General features: G+C 37.6%; 1 protein-coding gene across 1 annotated transcript in view; it reads right to left on the bottom strand.

Annotated features, from left to right (window-relative positions):
* The window catches only part of LOC136864955 (E3 ubiquitin-protein ligase AMFR), a 549,886-nt gene that overhangs the window by 426,156 nt on the left and 100,710 nt on the right, over nt 1-23,020 (bottom strand). The window contains exon 2 of the mRNA XM_068226459.1: nt 15,097-15,354. Coding sequence (XP_068082560.1) covers nt 15,097-15,354 — 258 coding nt within the window. The remainder of the gene's footprint in view (nt 1-15,096; nt 15,355-23,020) is intronic.

The raw sequence follows: 23,020 nt of genomic DNA, 5'->3' as shown, positions 1-23,020 counted from the left end.
CCAGCCTTTTTCGATTTACATGACCAGCAGGTTAAGGATTACTTTTACAACTTTTATACGGCGCACTGTACTTTTTTATGGATCTCTATTTTTTAACATAGAGCACTGCGTGTTTTTTACGTCTATGAATATCTTGAAAAACGACACAACTTCGTCCCTGTTGTTCTTCGAATGTACAACAGCACATTTAAGGAGCACGCTTATATTGAATTCCTTGACCTACAACTGAAAGATTTCCATCCCTAACAACTTTTTAATGCTGTATGGCGCACTGGCCTTTAATCGTAAATAAACAACGCGACTTCGGCTCAGTTGTTCTTCAATTGGATAACAGCATCTTAAAGGAGCCAGCATATACTAATCTCCTCATCCAGCAACTGAAGGATTCCTATTTTTAACAACTTTTTAATGCGCACTGGACTTGTAATGAATCTTCATTGAGTTATTTTTTAACATAGCGCTGCACGTCTCTATTTTTTTTTCTCAATATCTCCAATGGTATGTACATTTACGAGACCTTATGTGTCTTTACATTGTTTGATTTCTTCAGCAGTTATGTTTTAATTTTGCTTTAGGCTGATGATGACCTAATATTAGGTCGAAACTAGTCCCAAATCATTTATGTAATTTAAACTCTCTATATTTTGTACTGAAAAGGTGGACCTTAATAATACATTAGTTTAACTCTACTGAAACCACAGAAAACCATCTTCAGGATTGCATGGGTGAGATTCAAACCCACCATCTCCTGAATTGAAGATCAAAGCCAGACGACCGTAACCGCACAGCGAACTCGCTCGATAAACTTAATGAAGAAAAATGGAAAAATATTTGTGATGAAATCAGTGTTATTGGAAGTACAATGTCCAAAATGTTCGTTTATTTGTTAAGAATTAGAGGCCCATCAAAGAGATCTTACTTGGTTTCCTACTAAATTCAGTTGCAAGGGTTAAAGGTTTAGGTGTGCAAAACAGATTTCCTAAGTATTCATGGATTATAGAAAATTCAGGGAAGGGTTGAAGTGATTATCTCAAATTTAAAGCTCCTTCACAAATAAATGGGGGGAACATGTAAACATAAAAAAATACCGTTAGTCCAATATAGTTACAGTGACAGCATTAATTGAAAAACTGTCGAAATAGTTATTACAACAGTAATAAAAATACCTATAAGGAATTCACAGAGCATACTACAGAAAGTTGTTATAAGGAACATGTTAAAAACACCACTGAGGAACTGCAAGTACCAGTCGGTGTCTCGAGTCACACAGGACTTCAACATTAGATTTAAGTAACCTATAATGGATAAAACCTGTGACAACTTCATGATTGATGAATATAAAATTAAAAATGAAAAAAATAGGAAAATGCTAGGAAATTAAGTGCAGACCTAATGGCTAGACCAGGACAAAAATGTATAGCAAATGCTTCAAAAGACAATGATACACTTCTTCTCACAATTGACTTACAACAGGTTTAGCCAACTCACAAAATATCCATCGAGCCTGTGCACGCATAGACACGCACACAAAAATAATTTTGTTTTAACTGTTCTGCTAAATAGGGATAATTTTACTTCTGGGATGAGGGGGATAGCAAGCAATGGAAGTGATGAAGTAGGTATTTATAGTTGCCTATGAAATCATTTTACCAGTAAAGACATCTGTGAAAAACTACTTGCGATATCTGACAAAAACTCGGCATCGGGGGTGGGGGGCAAACAGTGTTCAAGAATGCATTCACGTTTGCTGGTCAGACAGATTCTGGAAGAGTAGGACAGTCTGTGCATGATCATATGCAACACGCATACAATCCAGATGGCAGGTACGATATACTCCAGAAATCGTCAGTCTTTTGTAGCGAAGCGACTTCTAAAAATCAGTAATGAAGGACCTTTTCAATCCACCAAAGAATGTCATTACCTCAACAACACGGACCTGTCTAAATGCTGAAAAACCAGAAGAACTATCAGCCGTCAAAAGAGCCTTTGGACATACTAGCAAAAAGGTTTCAAATTAGGAAGAAAGGTTGTTCAATGATACATACCACATTTCTCAAGAAATGTACCTTGGCTCATTCACTGCTTTATACAGGCCCTCAGCACACGGACAAAAGTAAGCTAGATAATGTGAGATATTCAAATAAATCCCAGAGGCACATCAAATCTACTTCAAAAATATTATTCCTGAAAATGATTGAGGACAAGATTCCATACTATCTGAGATTTTTAACTGTAAGTTTGAAATTAATGTAGTCTAATGTGAAAATAATTATTCCAATTTTTATTATTATGTTTCTCTCAAGCCACTTAAAAAGGAACCAAACACATTCCATTAGTTCCGAATAAAATTCCGATTTTAATTTTATTTGATGTATTCATTATTATTTTTAAAGCAAACTTCCTAATAAAGTACTGAGCCAATTAAAATTCAGACCAAAAATTCATTGACCACACATCATTTTCAGTAAAGTAAAATAAAATATGGTGACTTCTATATATACCACATCAAAACCGTATAGTGTTTAGGTGTAAACTATTCATATTTATACATTCTAGTTCAAGGGCGAATATATTTGAAACTAAATGCTTCACAACCCCCATTCTAAAGGCACTTAAGATTATTTGAAAGGCAATTTAAGTTAGGGGGATAAACAGTGAGACTAGAAGTTTTTAATGAAAATGGACTGTTTTCTACAAACCACGTTTCTTGTTAATTACCAGATGCCTCATTTTTCAAGTTCAACACCAGGTATGATATATTTTCTTAAAGCAGAAGCCATTTTTCTTCAGTTTTGACTTAGGTTCTGTAGTCCACTATGACACCCACAACCTTACTATTAATGCCCATCCCTAATAGTTTACATTTCTTTCCCCACATTCATCCATCACCTTTTTATATCCTTCTCTGCCCTTCCCTCGTCCAGGATGGATGACGTAAAAAATCCCGACCAGTCACTCAGAGTTCATTGTCCTCATCTTGGTAAATATATTTATTTTTTAATGTAGGATCAAGACAATGCTGATACGCAATATAGTTCTATCATTAGGATTGATGGACGTCTCCATCTGAAGTATCACTCGGCCACAAGAAAATCGATAATCCAACAGCTTAAATCTATGTTGACTTATATTACTACAGGAAAATTTAAATAATATCTCATATAAAATTTAACTACTATTATTATTTTTTAAAATATAAATGTTGATAAAACAGAATGAAATTGTGAAATAAAATCCAGACATTAATTAATGTTTGATCTGCTAGTTTTTCCAAGATGGCGTCAGCGAAGGATGTAAGTGAACATAGCTCCCGGCTCTCTTGCGAAATAATCGAGAATAAGTGTGGTGTAAACAAGAAGCGCGTGAAGAATGGTATACAGTGTGAAAAGTTTTTTAATTTGGTACCATTTTCAGTGTATATGTAGTGCTGGTTTTGCTAAAAATTAGGATACTTGGACATGTGTGAGCTGTGGCAAGTGCAGTTTGAAGAGCGGTAACAAACCTAGGCCTACAATGGTCAACGAATCGCTGGCGTCTCATTCCTTGGAGGATGGAGGTAATGATAATGTACTTGTAATTCTCTCTTTATTGCAACAGGATTTACAAGCATTAAAAGCGAAGAATGAGATTTTAAAGGAGAAGGTACGTTTACTGGAATCGAAAATATGGGTACCAGTAAACACTCAGAACACAGGTGGCTCCATGAATTCAAGAGCGTGGTGTAAAGTTGCTTCAGATTCTAGGAGGAAAAGTGTGCAGTTAAATAAGGACAACTTTGTAATTGACACCAAAAAAAGATTTTCAGCCCTGAGGGAAGTAAGCGATATGCAAGGACTTATCCGTATGGGAAGCAGTCATTTCAAGATATGTACTGTAAAAAAGGCAACTCCCTTGAGTTATAATACTGACCAGGAAAACTAGTAGAAAGAGCCAACAACAGTCAAGTTTTAGGGAGGAACGGGGTCTGAGATTGCTCTTGGTAAACTGTCAGTGTAGTAATTAAACAATTAAAATTCGGTACCTCATACAAAGTATACTCAAATTCAGTTTTGAAACACCTGTTTGTAAATGTTGTAACAATTGATTTGCCTCCATTAACCTTCAGATTATTCTCTTCAACCCATTGCTAGATACTCTCAAGGTCCCTTTGTAATTCTGAACAATCCTCAATATTATTTATTTCATTATAAACAATTATGTCATCTGCGCACAATCTTATTTTTGATGTTATATTGTTCCCTAAATCATTTACGAATATTAAGAAAAGTAACGGACCGATTATACTACCCTGTGCAAATTCCCTTCCAAACTGTCTCTTCCCGTGATACATTATTTCCTACTTTGACTATCTGAACCCTTGAATTTAAAAATGTTTTTATTCAACGTGTAACCCTTACGTCCAATCCTATTCCCTCCAATTTCTTCAATAATATTCTATGTTCCACTCTATCAAAGGCTTCGGAAAGATCTATGGCTATGCAATCTGACCACCTGAATCCAATTGATCTGATATGTCCTGCTGAAAACCCACCTGTTGTGCCTCACAAGAAAACTCCTTTCTAAATACATATTGGCTCCTCATTAACCAATTTTTATCATCACATATCCCTCTGTTGTACTTTGATATTAAACTCTCCAGTATTTTACAAATTATACTGGTCAGGCTGATTGGTCTGTAGTTCTCTGGTTTCCTTTTATCACCCTTTCCTTTATAAATTGGTATTATTATAGATTCCCTCCATTCCTTTGGTATTACACTATAGTCAAAGAGAAATTTTAAATAAGGCACTATGTACCACCCCATTGTCTTTAATACCTCCCCAGTAATTTGATCACTTCCTACTGCTTTTCCTTGCTGAAGCAGTTGGATTTCTCTGAAAAAATCTTCATTTGTGAATGAAAAGCTTCTTGTTTCCCTCTGTGTTCCTCCCTCTCTATCTCCTGTTTCGGTTTCCAACTCCTGACAATCATCTACTGAATCTCCCTACTAAATAGGTTTGCTTTTTCAGTATCTGTTAAATAGTGTTCACCCCCTTCTCCCACCATTGTAGGAATTTGGATTCCTTTTCCTTTTTGATTCCTGATATATGAATACAGCTTTTTCCATTTCCCTTTGTGCTCATTACCCTCTTGAAGTATGCCATTCATACAATTCTCTTTTGCTTCCTTTTTCACTCTATTCAGATTCCTCATTAGCTGTTTTCTAGTTTCTCTCCTCTCCCTACACTCTTTGATTATCCTGTTTACTATTCTACATGTTCTTATTTCCCTCGTATAATAAACATGGTCCGAGGTCATTTTAACCTTCTTAACAGGTATAAATCTCTCCTCTCCTTCCCAAATGATTCCTTTAAATTTAGCCCAAAGTGTATCCACATTACTCCCTTCACTTATCCAACAACTGAATTGTGATTTAAGGTAAGTCCCAAATTCATCAACTTTAGTTTTTCTGTACAATTTCTTGTCTTGTGTAACCCTCTTATTAAGCCTTTTTGGTACGAGTCCTATATCCATTATTACAGCCTTATGGTCTCCTATGCCTTCAATTACCTCAGTTTTATCAACAATTTCCCATGGTTTAACAAAGAATACATCTAGTAAGTTATTGAGACGAGTCAGTTCTTGTACTACTTGTGTAAATCCTCCCTCCCAAATTAACTTATTTGCCAGTTTCTGTTCACGGGCTGCACTTGCAGCTCCATTCCATTCAACTTCAGGCAAATTTAGATCATCTCCAATTATTACCATATCATTATTGTTTTTATGAGTATAATCTATTATTTTCTCAAATATTTCCATGTCTCTTTGCTCTCTTCCCAGCCTGTATGTTGTTCCTATTATTCTCACCTCATTCATATTATCACAAACTAATTTTATCCCTAATATTTCATCCTTTTCATCGGTAAACCATTCATGTGAACAATAAGTTTCCTTCACCAGAATAAACACCCCCTCCCTTTTTACCTCCTTGGTCTCTACGATAGACTGTGTACCCTTCTGGAAATACTTCTCTATTACCCACCCCTTCTCTCAACCATGATTCCACTCCTATCACCACATCAGTCTCATAAGATTCCATCAATGTACTGAATTTTAATTGTTTATTTACTACACTTTGACAGTTTACCAAGAGCAATCTCAGATCCCCTTCCTCCCTAAAACTTGACTGTTGCAATTGGGTAACTTGAAATTCCTTACTATCCTGAGTTTCTTTTTCTAGTTGACTGAGCCAGCTTGAAGTACAGCTGGCTCTTTCTACTAGTTTTCCTGGTCAGTAGTATAACTCAAGGGAGTTGCCTGTTTTACAGTACATATCTTAAGATTAATAAAATCTAGAACAATATTTGCTATCTTTTGTTTACCTGAATTGTTTAGATGGAGGCCATGTTTTGTATAACAGTATCTCTCAAAACTGCTGCATTCAATAACCTGAGTATTCCGAAAATGTTTACAAATTTTAACAATATCTGTATTGACCTTGTCCACTTCAATGTTCACACACGAGTCTCTACTCAAATCATGCCTGTGGGGCACGTTCGCTACAAAGACGTTAGTGTGGGTCAGCTTCCCTAGTGTATGTTTAAGTTGTGATCTTACATTCTTGGCGTCGTCGCGAGCTACGTCGTTCGTCCCACCGATGATAAGCACTGCATCGCCGCTCCCGAAGTTCCTAGTTGCTTCTTCTACGTTTTCCAGGACACTGCTGATAGAAGCTCCTGGATATATTTCACCGGTTGCTGCTATATTCTCGTCGTTTATCACTCCCGCAATTCCCCTTTCTTGGCTATCACCAAACATAGCTACCTTTGCTGATTTAGGCCTAACTGGGTCTTGAATCTGAAATCTAGGCCTAAATTTTAACCTCGGCACGGCAACGGCAGCGGATCGCGATGATTTGGTTTCACGCACGCGATCACATTCTTCCAGAATTAAATTATTTAGGGCAGAAAACCTATTTATGATGTTTATTTCCGGAAATTCAGTTGTAGATTTCTTCTTAGCCGGTCATCCATGAACTACTTGACACCACATGCTCGAGTTTGTTACTGGTACCGGTATATCACTCGAAGAATGGTCAGTCCCAAATTCTAGCGATCGCAGTCTTTCTTTTAATTCTTGATTTTCAACTTTAAGAGCCTCATTGTCCTTTTGTGGAATGTTTATAATTTCTAATACACTTTTGTATTCCTCATCGATTTTTTTCGGTGCTTCATCGTCAACGCCGTCGCCAACTACAACATTCCGAACACACTGCTCACAAATCCAGTCAACATTTTCATTAGTTTTTACGTCTCTAGGGCAATTTCCGCACTTATAATGCCACCATCGATGACATGAATCACACAACAATCCATTTTTCACTCATCTTCGACATTTTCCGCACTTTTCGTCACATTTTAGGTTAATTTACTCGGAGGATAAAACACTACGTCGTCATTACCGGGCACCATTTTGAAAACAGTTATTGGGACCACATAATTATTGAACGAATAGTAAACAAACAGTTGTACAAGGAGACCATTACGGGAGGGGTGACTAACATTTGTAACAGGATTAACGGAACTTGACCGAGAGCAGGTAGCTGGGCAAGCACATTCTCAAGACGACAATAGTCCAGCTTACAAATATTCACCACGCAGGATATTTCAATTCATGGGGAAAGCATACGATCCGTGATAGGAAGAAAATGTGTACATATAATTTAAGTTTAAAGTGTTAAATCTGGTAATGAAGTGTGTGTTAATAAGGCAGCAAGAGATTGTGAATGTGTGAAAATTGTCATCAACGCCATGAATGGCTACGTCAATATTGTGCTAATGTGTGAAACCAACGCCAATATGTTCTAATTCAACAACGAAGGACGCCCTGGACGCGGGCGACACTTCATTATAATAATGTGAGTAGATCAATTAGAATTATAAATCTAATACATATTTTACTATTTATTTAGGCTAGTTGCGCGAGTTGTCAGATGTGTAGTTATTGTAGTTTATTTTAACGTATAGCACAGAGGATACTTTAGATAGGATGTTTTGTTCTGGCACAATGGTATCAGTACTATATATTTTATTATTATTATCAGTTTTACTAATTTGGATTGATGTTAAGAATGGCATTTAATCTAAATTAGAGGCCCTTAGAAGGAATTTTCCTAGATTGCACGTTAAAAAAAAAATCACACTTTGCAGTTTTAATGAAGTAAATTAAGCATTTAATTAGGGTATAAGTCCAGGATCCGCCGGCAAAGGCGAGCACGGGCTCCGTGGTTGCTGCTCGTGCGTCTATATGACGTCATGTATGATATGGCGGATAATTCGAAGGAACGTGTAGCAGCCGCGAAATGTGTGAATTAATGGTCTGGTATATTTAGCTGTTTGAGACTGCGTAACACAATTCACAGCCACTAGATTGGCATAAAACTTGACTAGCTGGATAGTGAAATAGATATTAACAGCGCGATATGATGGGGCTGACTTGATTTCGCGGAAAACTGTACGAATATTAAGTACGTCCGGCAAGTAGGAAAAGCACTGATCTGGTTTGGTTAGTTCCGGCTAGTGGCAAAACCATTGGTCTGGAGACAAGCAAAAGGGGGTATGGGGGCGTAAGCCCTCAGGTTAGGGCCGCGAAGTGGCCAACAGCCTCTAGCATCCCTTATGAAAGCAATTGTGATTCACCGAAAACCACCTTTATTTGCTAGTTGCTTTACGTCGCACCGACACAGATAGGTGGGACAGGAAAGGCCTAGGTATGGGAAGGAAGTGGCCGTGACCTTAATTAAGGTACAGCCCCAGCATTTGCCTGGTGTGAAAATGGGAAAGCACGGAAAACCATCATCAGGGCTGCCGACAGTGGGGTTCGAACCCAATATCTCCCGGATGCGGGCTCACAGCTGCGCGCTCCTAACCGCACGGTCAACTCGCCCGGTCCGAAAATCGCCGATAGTGACAAGTTAGGTTGTGATCCACCGAAAACCACTGACAGTGACAGGTTAGGTTGTGATCAACCGAAAACCACTGGTAGTGCCACGTTAGGTTAGGTGCGACAGCATTACTAATTTAGCGGGGTGATCCACCGAAAACCACTGATAGTGACAGGTTAGGTTGTGATCCACCGAAAACCACTGCTAGTGACAGGTTAGGTTGTGATCCACCGAAAACCACTGATAGTGACAGGTTAGGTTGTGATCCACCGAAAACCACTGATAGTGACAGGTTAGGTTGTGATTCACCGAAAACCACTGGTAGTGACACGTTAGGTTAGGTTCGCTTAGGTGCAACAGCATTGCTAATGGAGCGACTGTTGTTGGAAGTACACTTTTGGTGATGACATCACGAATGGGAAAGCAACACTATACATACGAGTATATTGCAATCACTGAGACAGGATATGAATTTATGGGTACTCACCATAAGTTGGCACAGGAGTGGACAGAAGACGGACTTCTTGTGTTTGCGTAGATGTACTTCCTTTTGAAATAGTAATTACTAGTATGGATGCAGCACTGAACAAGAGTTTTAATTGTTTTGGCTAGTTGTACTTCGTCTTAAAACAATCATCACGACTATCACAGAGCTGGACACATGACTCGACTGTTTCTCTCTAGTTATACTTCATCTTAAAACAATAATCACGACTATGACAGAGCTGGACACACAACTCGATTGTTTTCGTCTAGTTGTAGGCCTACTTCCTCTTAAGATAGCAATCAAGACTATAACATAGCTGGACGCACGACTAGTTTGTTTTCGTCTAGTTGTACTCCATCTTCAAACAATCACACTGCTGGTAATGAAACTCTTGATTTGAGTTTGATGTATTTTTGTTCCTCGTAAAAGTTAAGTTGGCGACAGTTCAGAGAGACGACAGAGTCATCTTTTGGGGTAAATATTAATTACATTGCAATGCCATCTCTATTACTGGTAATGTACGATATGTATCTATATATACATCGTTTACACCTCAAATTATCAAGTAACATATTAGCTGAGTGGATAAGCTGATGGACTAGAGTTGAAGATCGCTGGTTCAAGACGGCCTGTCGCCAGGAATTTATAACAGGTAAGTAAAATTAGATTAGTATACGAATATATAAGTGGAATAACTACGTATAAAATAGGTTAAATGGATGCCGGTGAAGTACAGGCGGGGGCTGAAAGAAAGTGAAGGGAGAGGAAATACAAGGTGAAAGTTCTTCAGTATCTTTTAAGTTCTCCCCACCTGAAACCCCTCCTACCCAGGAGGTCCCGTAAGTATGTCGTCATGGAGGTCCCGTAAGTATGTCGTCATAGCTGTGCCGGCGAATTCTGGCCTTGTTCCTTAATTAGTGATAAATTTTGCCATGACAGTTATATGTTCAGTTTCCGATATTATTTCGTCAATCAGAATATGCTCCATCTGAATAATAGAAACATGGACAGGTGAGGATAAATGAAATTTTCAACAGGCGATATTTGATATTGAGCATCATCTAATAATTTATTAATGAGTAGATCAGTGGACTTGTTATAAATATTGGAAGATAACGATTTGAAGCATCCAATTGGGAAGTGTAAAATGATATACTGAAGTAGTGTGGAAATCGGGTACAGGAAAACGGTGTTGTGTTAAAGTCTTTAGTTGTAGAGAGAGTGATTAAAGTGATAAGTTGATATGCACTGTAGATAAAAATTCCCCAGGATGAGATGAAAATAATATATGCCAGCCGCGGAGCTGAAGAGAAAGGATTCCAGCCAAGAGCTGATGTAACGTAATTTAAGAATACTCTAGCCTTTAGAGCTAAGAAAATAAATGCCGGCCGTGTGTGCCGAGGTAGTAATGAAATTGAGCGGGAGGACAAGTCTCCTAGTTTAGTTGAGATGCATAAAATAATTTGTGATTATCACAAATGAAGAATATATAAGCAATATGACACACCATCGTTAAGTAATGTTATTATACGTAAAACATAGAGACTGATTATGATTAATATTTATTGACGTAATCTGAAACCCCAATTGACGTGCGAAGATCGTGTTGCAATAATTTTATTTATGATTCTATATTAAATTTGATATTTTGTAAGCTATTAATACCACATATTTCTAGAATTTTGTTCTATTGAAAACGAACTCTTGTTTATTATATTCTTGATTTTTATGTATCTATTACTGCAAAGTATTAATGAAGCTATGAAAGACTGTTATGGTCATGGAAGAAAAATGTCTGCATTAAGATATTTGTAATTATTTGACTCTGAGCCGGATAACCTGGATTTTTATGCATAACGGTGCAATTAGGTAATATTCCTCAGTGACTATAGTGGAACAGTTATTTTCATTAATTTTTCTTTCAATTTTAGTGAGATAATCACCATTTACGTTTATGTTAGATAGGAAAATGATAGCTCGCATAACAATTAGGTAAACAACGTACTAGATTTACTATTTATACTCACACAACATTGCACAACAGAATTATAGGAGATACTGAACTAAAAACTTGGTGAATAAAATATATTTTATTACTAATTATATGTCGAATCCATGATTACTGAATAATTAATGTTTGTAAAAGTAAAATTTTGAGAATATTCAAATAGGATTATATAGATCCCACATTGTTGCGGAAACAGTAATATTGATGTTAAAAGTAAAGTTCAGTAATTTCCAAGTTTCAGTAATAACAGTTCCGGAAATCTATTGTCAAATGATGGAATGTTACACAGTGATTTTATTTTATTTTTATACTTTATATTCATTATTTACAATGAAAATCTGCCATGTTTAAATAATAAACAAAGTTTAAGGAGAAATGACTCCTGAAATCTCATTGGAATGTTCTAAGGTGTTGAAAAGCTAGTAACCCATGGCGTAAAATTATAAATTATTATTAAATAACAACTGGTGACATTCAGGGTCAGTCACATAATTTAGCTGGTGCTTATTAAGCCAGTGTAACGCACTTGAGATCATAAATGATCTTAATATTAATTACAGCTTTATCAGGTATAAGATGAATTAGTAAGGTGATAAATTAATTAACTGGATATTAAAGTTCATCATAAAAATTAATTAATTTCATTAAAAAATTAAATTATTTAAAAATGTCTGTAAAAGCTTATTAGTTTGCAACTGAACACATATTTGACACGTTTACAATTCAATAATTCATGTTTACATTTTATTTTAGTAATCAGTCAATAATGATAATTATGTTTACTTTGATTAATAAAGATTTATTATATTTAAAAATCAGTGTGAACCATGTAATTTATTTAGTAGGTAGTAAAGATAGCCAGTAGTTTGACACTCCTTGTTATCACCCTGAAGGCAACAAAGAACTGATCACCAATGAGACAGAATCTCCAATAGCGGTAAGTATATTTTTTACAGCAGCCGTGGCAAGAGTAGTTACTGCAGCTCTACCGACAAAAGGGTGCAATACATTACACTGGACCTTGACTTATATCTCCATTGATATGAACAGAAGTGTGGACATTAATTTTACTTCATCATCATATATATCAAGTATTTTACCTTCACTCACTTGTACTATACAACACTCATGTATCATACTAGACTATAACGCCTGTAATGCGTTACATCATTCCATCATATTTTATCCATTGTTTATTTAGTCTTAAATGTAAAATTGTAACCATTTGTATTTTGCATTGCATGTATATTGTACACAGTAATATGTTATGTATCCTGCCCATCTTTTAAGTTCAAGCTGAAGTTGACGCTACTATGCGTCGAAACCGGCACTTTAAACTAATAAATAACATCGTCGTTGCTGGGACAAAACCTCCTATGTGATATTTTTGGAGATATACTGACCCGCAGCACATACATCATGAGAATGCCTTGACAATATTCGCACAATATTGCACCTTAGATCACAGAACTTTTCCGGCCAAAGTTCTAATCTAAAATATTTCACATAGGAGGTTTTGTCGCGGCAGCGACGACATGTTGTAAACATCTTGTACGGCATACTTAGTATTGAAGAGGTTGAACTTTTTCTCAATTCCAATTGTGAATCTCAGTTCAATACGGAAAAATGAAGTTTTTAACTTATAACTTATTTGACGCACAAATAACCTTATTCTCGAATATTCATGTAATCTGATCATTATCGTCTTAAATAACACTAACATGTCTTCTCTCTGTAGTCATATTCATATCTAACATTATCCTAATTCATTATGATACCGTATAACTTCTCTATTAACATACCACTTGGCATTATATCAAAGTTCCTAAAAATATTCTACTCTTGAACACTTCATACATGATATGGCATAATGTTGGAATTCTTTGCTTTGATTGAAATATCATTATCACATTACTACATTGGATTTCCTAACTGGGTTTAGACTTATTTCTTAAAAAGACTACATACTCCCTTATATCAATATAATAAAAAAATCATTCGCAAGAAACTAACACAATTTAGGTCATTCTAAAGACCATTTCGATATAACATCTAGGCTTTAACTACAAATGGGCCACCTTGGTTCCTATCTACGAGCATATCTACATTTTATTTAAGAAACTTATATTTTTCCTTCGCTTCCACAATGATATCATTCATTCATCCTCCGCAGCTCTGGGTGCTGGTCATCCTGCTGTCATCGGGAAACAAGGTTCTTCTCTGCCGTGTCAGTCCAGCTCGGGATCATCCAGATAGTCTACCTCAAGTCTTCTTAGAGAGCCATATTGTTCTTGAATTGCTCAATTGAAATGATGAAACACATTGATAAAATCAGCTGTAACATATTGAAGTTTTCAAAGCCTTCTAACATAATTATTAGATTCTGCTTAATACTGCCTTGTGTAATTTCAATTGCTATTAGATCTCCAATATGTCTGCAATTATTTCACTTTTTATCTCGTACGGAATAGCTTTATCAAATATTAAATGTTGATGCTGCATTATATTGAATAACTTCTCTAGTCAAGGCTTTGTCCTTGCAGTTTTCAATGCCGTTGCTAATCAATTCTCCAGTTGTGTATTTTAATATATAACACGCATTTAATTAATCTTATATATTCTTGCATTACATTGTTATTTAAACGTTGTTAAATTCTCTTCTTTCTCAATAGTTTTATTTGACTTAATCAGCTCCTGGATTGCAATACGTCCGTTCCCTTGGATTGCTTTTTCATTTGTGTCTTTTTACAGTGTTGGTCTTAACAATTCGAATTCTTATTTTGTCTTTACCACTGCCATAATTATCTTATACATTTCAACTCTGCGTTATTCTGAACTTCCTTGACATTTTATATAATTTATTCATTATGTTTAATTTCGTTGTCAGTCATCGCTTTCATCCAGACTCGATTGAGTTTTATTTCTGGAATAGTGGAATGGCACACTTCATTTCATTCCCAGTTCCCGCACTGAAATCATCCATCTACACTCCACGACCCTAGCTCTCCCATAAAACTCCATCCTTGCATTGCGGACAAGGCCACTCTCCATCTTTGATGTTCCATTTGTCCTGTACGCCACTCCTTCAAGAGGTGAATATAACCAGACAACTCCAGTCCTAAAATATCTTAAGAACATTTCATAACGTATGGTACTTCTTTGTTATTTCCCCATACCTGAATTGTTATTGCTTAAATTATCCAGACGCATCCTCTTCACTGACTCGGCCAGCTGTACTTCGTTTCTTAAATAAGCCCCACTGTTACCGATAGCACCCTATTTAACTGTCGAGTTATTTCCATGAAGTCCTCAATCTATCAAACTGAAGGGAGATTCAAGTCACTCCCGTAGGTACAAGGCTTGTTACAAACATACCAAGTGTGAAATATAAATGTTTGTTAAGCAGGGTACATGCCATACCAATTGTTTAATTTACTGGTTTAGAGACCGCAAGTCTCAAGACCACCATTGCTCATGGTTCACTGAATGGAACTTCGATTTATACACTTTTAGGTCACCAAAGAAAAAATGCTGAACTCTCCTATGAAAAGTGTTGCCATTTCCTTGACATACGTAAAATCCACAACATCCAATCAGAGTTTTGTTTAATTTGTCAAGTTATTTATTACCTTACAGCTTATTGATGCATGAGTCACTCACCATAAAAGATGTACTTACATACTCAAAACGGTCCTTACACAGCTGTGCCAGTAGATGAAGGAAACCCAGGACAGAGAACCAAGAACACCACAGCACTACTTCATCCATATACTGGACGTTTATAACACCAAACACGAAGATAAACTTGTAGAACACGAAGTTCCAGAACTTGTCTTTGATATGTTGCTGCTCAGAGACACGCAGCTCCCCAAACACAAGCCGCTGGATAAATTTGCCTAAGAGGATCAAGCAGCAGTATGCCATATTGATGAGGGTCTGCAACATTAAAAGTACAACAAGTCGTGTTTAACATTCTTTAGCTATGACCGGTCACATCTTTAGCAACAACAACTAACTAGTCAAGCAATTTTAGTGACTATAAACCTTTCGGCTACAGTTATGCCACAACCATGCAAGTCGATATGAGACTGCAGAATAACAAAGGGACAAGACAAAGTCACCTCCGTACAGGCCATGAAGGCCCTTGGAGGAGTGGAAGGTAAAGGCTTCCACCATTGTTAACCGCGACACATGATGGGGTAGACTGGTTAGCTCTATGCCCGGCCGCCTTTGCCCCCAGGAATTAACCTGGTACTCATTTTTGGTGTAGGCTGAGTGAACCTCAGGGCCATATGTACCTCCGGAAGTGGAAATTTCGTTTCTTAAATTTTACGACTTCCTGACGGGGATTCGAACCCACGTCCTTCCGGGCGAACCGAGCACGCCAGGCAGCCCCTGTAACAAAGGGACAACTGTTGGTAAATATCAGTAAGATTTCTTACAAGTGACAAATTATCCTCATAAAGGAGATGTGCCAAGTATGTTCATGAGATTTTGTTGGTTTCCATGTGCAGGGACACAGCCATTTTCATTACAAAAGAAACAATAATAAATATTTTACTATTCATCTTGAATCACCATTTAAAAGTTGAACATCCTGGTTTTTTCGACACCCTATGATGCACGTCGTTAAAGAACTCTGCCGTCGCTAGACTGGGTTGGTGATCCAGGCTGTGCAAAGAAGTACTAAGGACCATAGTGAAGTGAAATGTAATGTAATATGTCAATTCTTTGCTCTCATGGTCTTCAGCAGACGATGTAGGTTACAACAATCTCACAAGAGCTATGCTAATAACAAACAAAGAATTGAGGAGATTACTAATAAAACATCCTCATTACAGACCACTCAGCCTATAAGTAACAGTCAACATCCACAATCCTTTATTTGCAACACCTACCATGGCCAAGTCTAAAAATAGTCAATAACTGCTGGATTATTTCACAAATGCTGAGGTACCATCAAATGCCACAGACCTCAGCCAGGACAGAACCTAACAACTAACCGACTGCACCAAGGAGAGGGGGAGTGTTAATCTCCATTTTACACTCTTATCTCCACGTTATTTCGTTGCCTTATTCCAGATCAGATCCTAACTCCTCCTACCATCGGCAACATTTTGAAGATTTGACTATTTCAGACACTGTTGACTCAGACATGCAGTTGTCTTTGTTCTACCAATTCCATACTTTAGGAATTTACGATTTGGAAAACATGGTCTTGAATAACGGTCTAGCATCGTCTGTTGCAGATAAGAGAAGGTTATGACCAACCAAAAGAAGTATGAAATAACACTAAGCCAGTATAACAAGTTATCATCACTTTTTGTAGTAAAAAAGACGAGAGCGTCTTGTATCTCCCTTTGATGCGGCTGTATTCTTCATGTGTTTAAGATTTCACACGAGTCCTCCATGTTTAAATGAAAAAAAGAACCACTTGCATGTTTCACAAAACACGTGGTTCTGTGCAATTACATACTATAAACTTCGCATAATGTTTCTGTATTGTCACTGTAAAGGTTATAAAAGAGTTCACAGAAGTCCCGCCATACAACACAAATATCAATTTAATTAAAATCAACTAGTATATGTTTCATCCTTGTATTGTGGACATCATCAGATCTAGCTTAAATACGATTTAAAACTAAAAGATAAAGGTATCATATAACAAGAAATGGGTAAAAATATATAAAGGCTTAAAATATCTTTGTTGTTTAAAAGTTTTTCGGTGACAAACTAGGGCTCTTCTTAAAATAGATCATGTTCATTTAGATGTTATGTCAATTTTTACATAGCAATGATGCGAATGAGCGAGACAAAATGGAAGGGGAAAGGTCAAAAGAATTGAAGAAAGGGTATTGAATATGTTGGAGTGGAGGAAAGATGGCAACAAATGGTGTTTGTGTTATATTGAGAGAAGACATACGTTGACAAAATTGACCAGATGACTGACAGGATAATTGAAGTTGGACTTGAGAGTGGAATCAAGGATTTTATACAGGTTTATGCACCCCAATCGGGAATGCAGATGCACGTTAGAAGAGTTTCTAAAGAAGTAGAAAGTTGTACTGAAGACAATGAGGTTATAAAAATGGGAGACATGAATGCACATGTTGGAACAGACAGACAGGGAAAAAGAAGAGATAATCGGCCCCTATAGTTATGGAAACCATGATGAAGAAGGAGATTTGGCAATAGATTTTTGTAGAAGGAATGGATTAATTGTTGGCAATACGTGTTTTAGAAAAAAAGATCTCACAAAAAATAATTAGATATGGTTGGGGAGATAGAAAGACAAAGACAATGATTGAACTTAAATTACCCTCTCCATGTCAAATGGTACGTTATGAGCTAAAAGTTATTGACGACTGTCGACTTCTTACTACAAGTGTTATAGCTGTAGGTTTGTGTAGGAGAGGGATCTGTTTGTGAAGGCGTGACTATGGGCTTGTTTGTAGTACTTGGAGGGGAGCTGCTATTGGTGGGAGAGAAAGAGGAAAGTGTATTGCTGCACGTATTGTAACGGTGAGATGCCGTTGGAGCGAGCGATATTAGAGTGGGTGTGGCTATGGGTCTATTGGTTGCATGTGAATTAGAGGTACTGGCAGTGAGGGGAAGGGAGGGGAATGTATTAGATCTACAGGAGGTGGGAGTGCTTATTAATTTGAGGTTGAAAACTTTTGAGAATATATTGGTGAGGGGAATTGATTCTTGTAATAGAAATAAAATCTGTTCGTACAAGGGGCTTTTAATGTCGTTTGAAGTTCTTATCTTTGTCAAAATGCTGGTCGAGGAAAATGAATCAATTTTCGTATTTTGTCATAAGTTTACTTTTTTTCGACTCTTGAGGATATGAAGGTCTTGTTCTATTGTAGTGAATTTTATGTCCTGTGTCTCTCATGTGGTTGGCCATTGCGGAAAACGCGTGTCTTTGTGCATTATAATGCTCGGCGTATCTGGTGGAGAAGCTGCGGCCAGTTTGGCCAACATAAGAAAAATTACATGTAGAGCATTTTAATCTGAATATCCCTGATCCAGAGTAACTATTGTCTGTGATGTTAATAGAGTAATGATTAAAGAATAAATTACGATAGTGTTTTTTTGTTGTACAGGCTATTTTTACATCGTGCTTCATTAACATATTAGCACCCACTGATACCATATGGTATCAGGAGACAGTAGAAGTTTAACTGAGCTGGTACTGGCTTGAGTCGCAAGAGGGGTTTAGTTGGAGCTTTATACGTACTAGGAAGCTAGTGAAGATGTTAACAATGTCCTTGTCAGCAATTCAATGAGGAGAAATCGCCTTCTTCAGATACAGATATTTCTCCACTGTGCGGACAACACAAAACCAAATACTGAAGACAAGATGTGGAAGATGCGACCACTGATGGACAGAATAAAGAAAAAATGCCTAACTAATTTTGTTCCAACTGTGCCATTGTCGTATGATGAATCAATGATTAGGTACTATGGACACCATTGTTGTAAACAATTTATACGCGGTAAACCGATAAGGTTTGGCTACAAAATGTGGTGCCTAAATACAAGTGATGGATATTTGATAGACTTTGACCTGTATCAGGGCCAAAACCCGTGTAGTGACAATGACTATGACAGCCTATTTGGTAAAGCTGCATCTCCGTTAGTGCTCATTCTGGATGAACTGCCTAATAAACTTATTCCGTACAACATTCATATGGACAATTTATTCACAGGAATAAATGTATTCAGTTATCTCAGGCATTTAGGATACGGCGCAATTGGTACAATAAGAGAAAATCGTATACCCAATTCATGCCCCTTGCCAGACAAGAAAGCTCTCTCTAAAGAGCCCCGCGGGAAGTTTCATCACACTACTGAACGCAACACTGGTATTGCTTTTGTACGATGGAAGGATAATGCTATTGTCACCATTGTCTCTAACAGTACTGGAGTGGCTCCAGTAGGAAATGTGAAGAGATATTCCCAGAAAGACAAGAAAAATGTTACGGTTCCTCGTCCAGCCTGTATCGCAAAATATAACCCTGGTATGGGAGGAACAGACATAATGGACCAGGGTATTGGTCAATACCGCGTCACTATTCGTGCAAAGAAAATGTTACTGGCCTATTTTCACTTGGCTATTGGATATCGCCATTGTGAACGCATGGTTCCTTTACCGCAAGAATCACAAGGGCACATCACAACTTGACTTCCGTAAAGAAGTTGATCAAGTGTATCTAAAACGGTATGGTGTCCCACAAAAGATTCCTGGGAGAGTAAGTGTTGCCCGAAATACAATGCCAGCTTTGAGATTTGATGGACTCAATCACTTTGTTCCAAACTGCAACAGGAGAAGATGTGCCAATGAAAGGTGCAAGTCATTCGGCAGAACAGTGTGTCTGAAGTGTAATGTAGGCTTATGCGTAACATGTTTTGCTACATACCATACTCAGTGAGCTGTGTCAACAGGTTGGAACAATATTAACAATTTATTGTACCCTGTACAATGATAGCAGTGTAACCGCTCAGTGATACCATATGGTATCAGCTAATATCTCATAAAATCAATTTTTGTTTGAAAATATTGTGTTATTTTCCCAATTCGTATACCCTTACCATCACAAATTAATGAAAATATCATTAAGGTAGGAACATTTTTTTCTGGGCGCTAATGGGATAATGAATTGGTTATCGGATAAATACTATTGTTAGTGGACGTGAATTTAGCGTATTTTGATTTGACGGTTTTCAATGGAGTTAAATTTGTAGCTAGTCTTAATTTGATTTTGTTTATGATTTTATCAATTATATCTGTATTAAATCCGTTGAATTTAGCTATTTCTTTAATGAATTCTAATTATTTCTTTAAATTACTAGAGGACATAGGGATTTTTAATGCCCTATATATTAGACTGTGATAAGTGACTTTATGTGAGTTGGGATGTAAAGGATCAAGATGAAAGTAAGCATAGAGAAAAGTAAAACAATAGTGATGACAAGGGGGAGGAAGGAAGGAAGGAAGAGGAAAGATAAAACTATTTTTGCCAGTGGCTTTACGTCGCACCCACACAGATAGGTCTTATGGCGACGATGGGATAGGAAACGCCTACGAGTTGGAAGGAAGCGTCGTAGCCTTAATTAAGGTGCAGCCCCAGCATTTGCCTGGTGTGAAAATGGGAAACCACGGAAAACCATCTTCAGGGCTACCGACAGTGGGATTCGAACCCGCTATCTCCAGGATGCAAGTTCAGAGCCGCGCGCCCTAACCGCATGACCAACTCGCCTGGTAAGATAAAACTGAATGGTAAAATTCTGGAAGTGGTTAAAAGTTTCAAGTACTTGGGAAGTGTGATCACAGAAGATGGAACGATAACCGAGGAAATTGGGAAAAGAATACAACAAGCAAACAGCTCCTACCTGAGTATAAGGGATTTTTTGTGGAACCAAGATGTCCCGAAGAAAGGTAAGAAAGTATTATATTCAAATTATTATGAACCCATGAACCCAGAAGGCGGTTTGAAGAGGGTTGCGCAGTTACATTCGCGCGCTTTGTAGTATGACGTGTTTTCCGCTGAGCCAATAGAATAATTTCAGTAAGAGGTGCCTGTTTGTGCGGGTCACAAGTGAATGTTTCGAGTTTTATTTGTAAATATCATAATCAACGAATTTAGGGAACTATTTGCGTGTGTACGATAGATCCAGGAAGAGGAAGAAGACAAGTATTCCGTTGACAGGCGAGGGAAATAGTATTTAAAGTGTATTTGTATTTTGTAAGCATGCAGCAGCAGGCGTTCATAGGCGGAGAAGGTGAAGAACGCCATGTTGCCACGCTTCAAAGGAAGACAGCACTCGCGTGTGGTGTCGGCCTGCGAACAGTACAGAGGATAAAACAAGCTTCGGAAATAAAAATAATGCGGTGTTCTGGTCGCCAGAGAAGAACCCTTAGAGGAAGAAGCCAGTGACGGTCCTCGATGATTTCAATTAAAATGTTCTGCGTACAACAATATTTGATATGTATAAAAACGGAGAATATCCTACGGCATTGAAACTGGACCGTCCATTTACCTTCCTTAATATCTCGAAAATTTCCCTCAACACTTTTTCGGGGTTTGATGTTAAAAATTAATTCGGACTTTCAGGAAACTTTTAAGCCCACAAAAAATATAGGTCATCGCTTTGGAATTAAAGATATAACTGGATGAAAAAATGTTTACACATACATGCTGCTATGAGTAGCCAAATTGGCATCACCGCACCTCGTATTTCTGTCTCTCTCTGCGCAACGAAACCGCCTTCCGGGCTGTGTTCTACTCTAACTTAAGCAGCTGCATCATGGACTACAACAAAACGAGAAGAGAGTAGAATACAGGCAGCGGAGATGAAATTCCTAAGAGGTATCAAGGGCAACACCAGACAGGATAGAATTAGAAATGAAGAGATAAAGAAAAGGACGGGAATCTTGAAACTTCAAGAAAAGATAGAAACAACAAAGCTACAGTGGTATGGGCACATGATGAGAATGGGAGAAGAGAGAGTGCCAAAAAAGGTTTGTTCAGAGAAGTTAACAGGAAGAAGACCACGAGGAAGACCACGAAAGAGATGGACAGATTCAATGTGGGAGTGCATAGAGAAGAGGGGAGGAAAACCAGAAGGTGTACTTAAAAAAGAAGAGTGGTAGAGAGACAGGCAGGGATGGAGGTCCTTCATTCACAACCCGACCCGGGAAGCTGGAACCGGGAAATGAAGATGATGATGAATACCTTTTTCTGAGTTTGGAGAAAATGTTGACTTGTGCTGTGTGGGACGTTAAGCCAGGTTGTTAAAAGGTACTGAAAGAACATATATCCTCGATGGCCTAAGTTGGTTTACCCATGTCTTGCTGTTGAGGTTATATCTTTCTGAGAAAAATAAAAATGTCAGGGGAATTTTTATTTATTTATTTACTTATTTATTTAAACAGTCACCGTCATCACCACCACCACCCTGGAGTATCCAGTCCAAAAATTAGTCTATTGTCATGAAGTAATTCAGTTTGTACAATCACTGGTAATCCCCTTCACTGCTAAATAGCTGTTTGTACTAAGGTCCCGTAACACCTATCTGAAGAATGATATTCATGGTATTTGACAAGGTTGGTTGTTGTCAACAATCCTCAGCAACAGCTGTCATTATTTAGGAATGGGCCCCACCAAACTAAAGGCCTTCTGTGTATTAATTTCACCAGAGATCTACTTTGTTTTACTTGATAAAGAACCTCAGTGTTCCCACATCTTATCCCTCCACGTCACTTCAATCATTCACTGGTATAAGAAATTTGTGAGACGTACAGTAATACCATCCACACAAATGCATGCAGAATTCTCATACGGAGGAACAGACTGAGCTTGTTTGTTGTTGTTTGATCTATCAGTCCACAGGCTGGTTTGCTGCAGCTCTCCATGCCACCCTATCCTGTGCTAACCTTCTCATTTCCATGTAACTATTGCATCCTACATCTCTAATCAGCTTGTCATATTCATACATTGGTCTACCCCTACTGTTCTTACCTCCTACACTTCCTTCAAAAACCAACTGCACAAGTCCTGGGTGTCTTAAGATATGTCCTATCATTCTATCTCTT

The sequence above is a fragment of the Anabrus simplex genome, chromosome 2, assembly GCF_040414725.1.
Source record: "Anabrus simplex isolate iqAnaSimp1 chromosome 2, ASM4041472v1, whole genome shotgun sequence".
NCBI classification, from domain to species: domain Eukaryota; kingdom Metazoa; phylum Arthropoda; class Insecta; order Orthoptera; family Tettigoniidae; genus Anabrus; species Anabrus simplex.
This window is presented reverse-complemented; position numbering and strand designations above follow the sequence as displayed.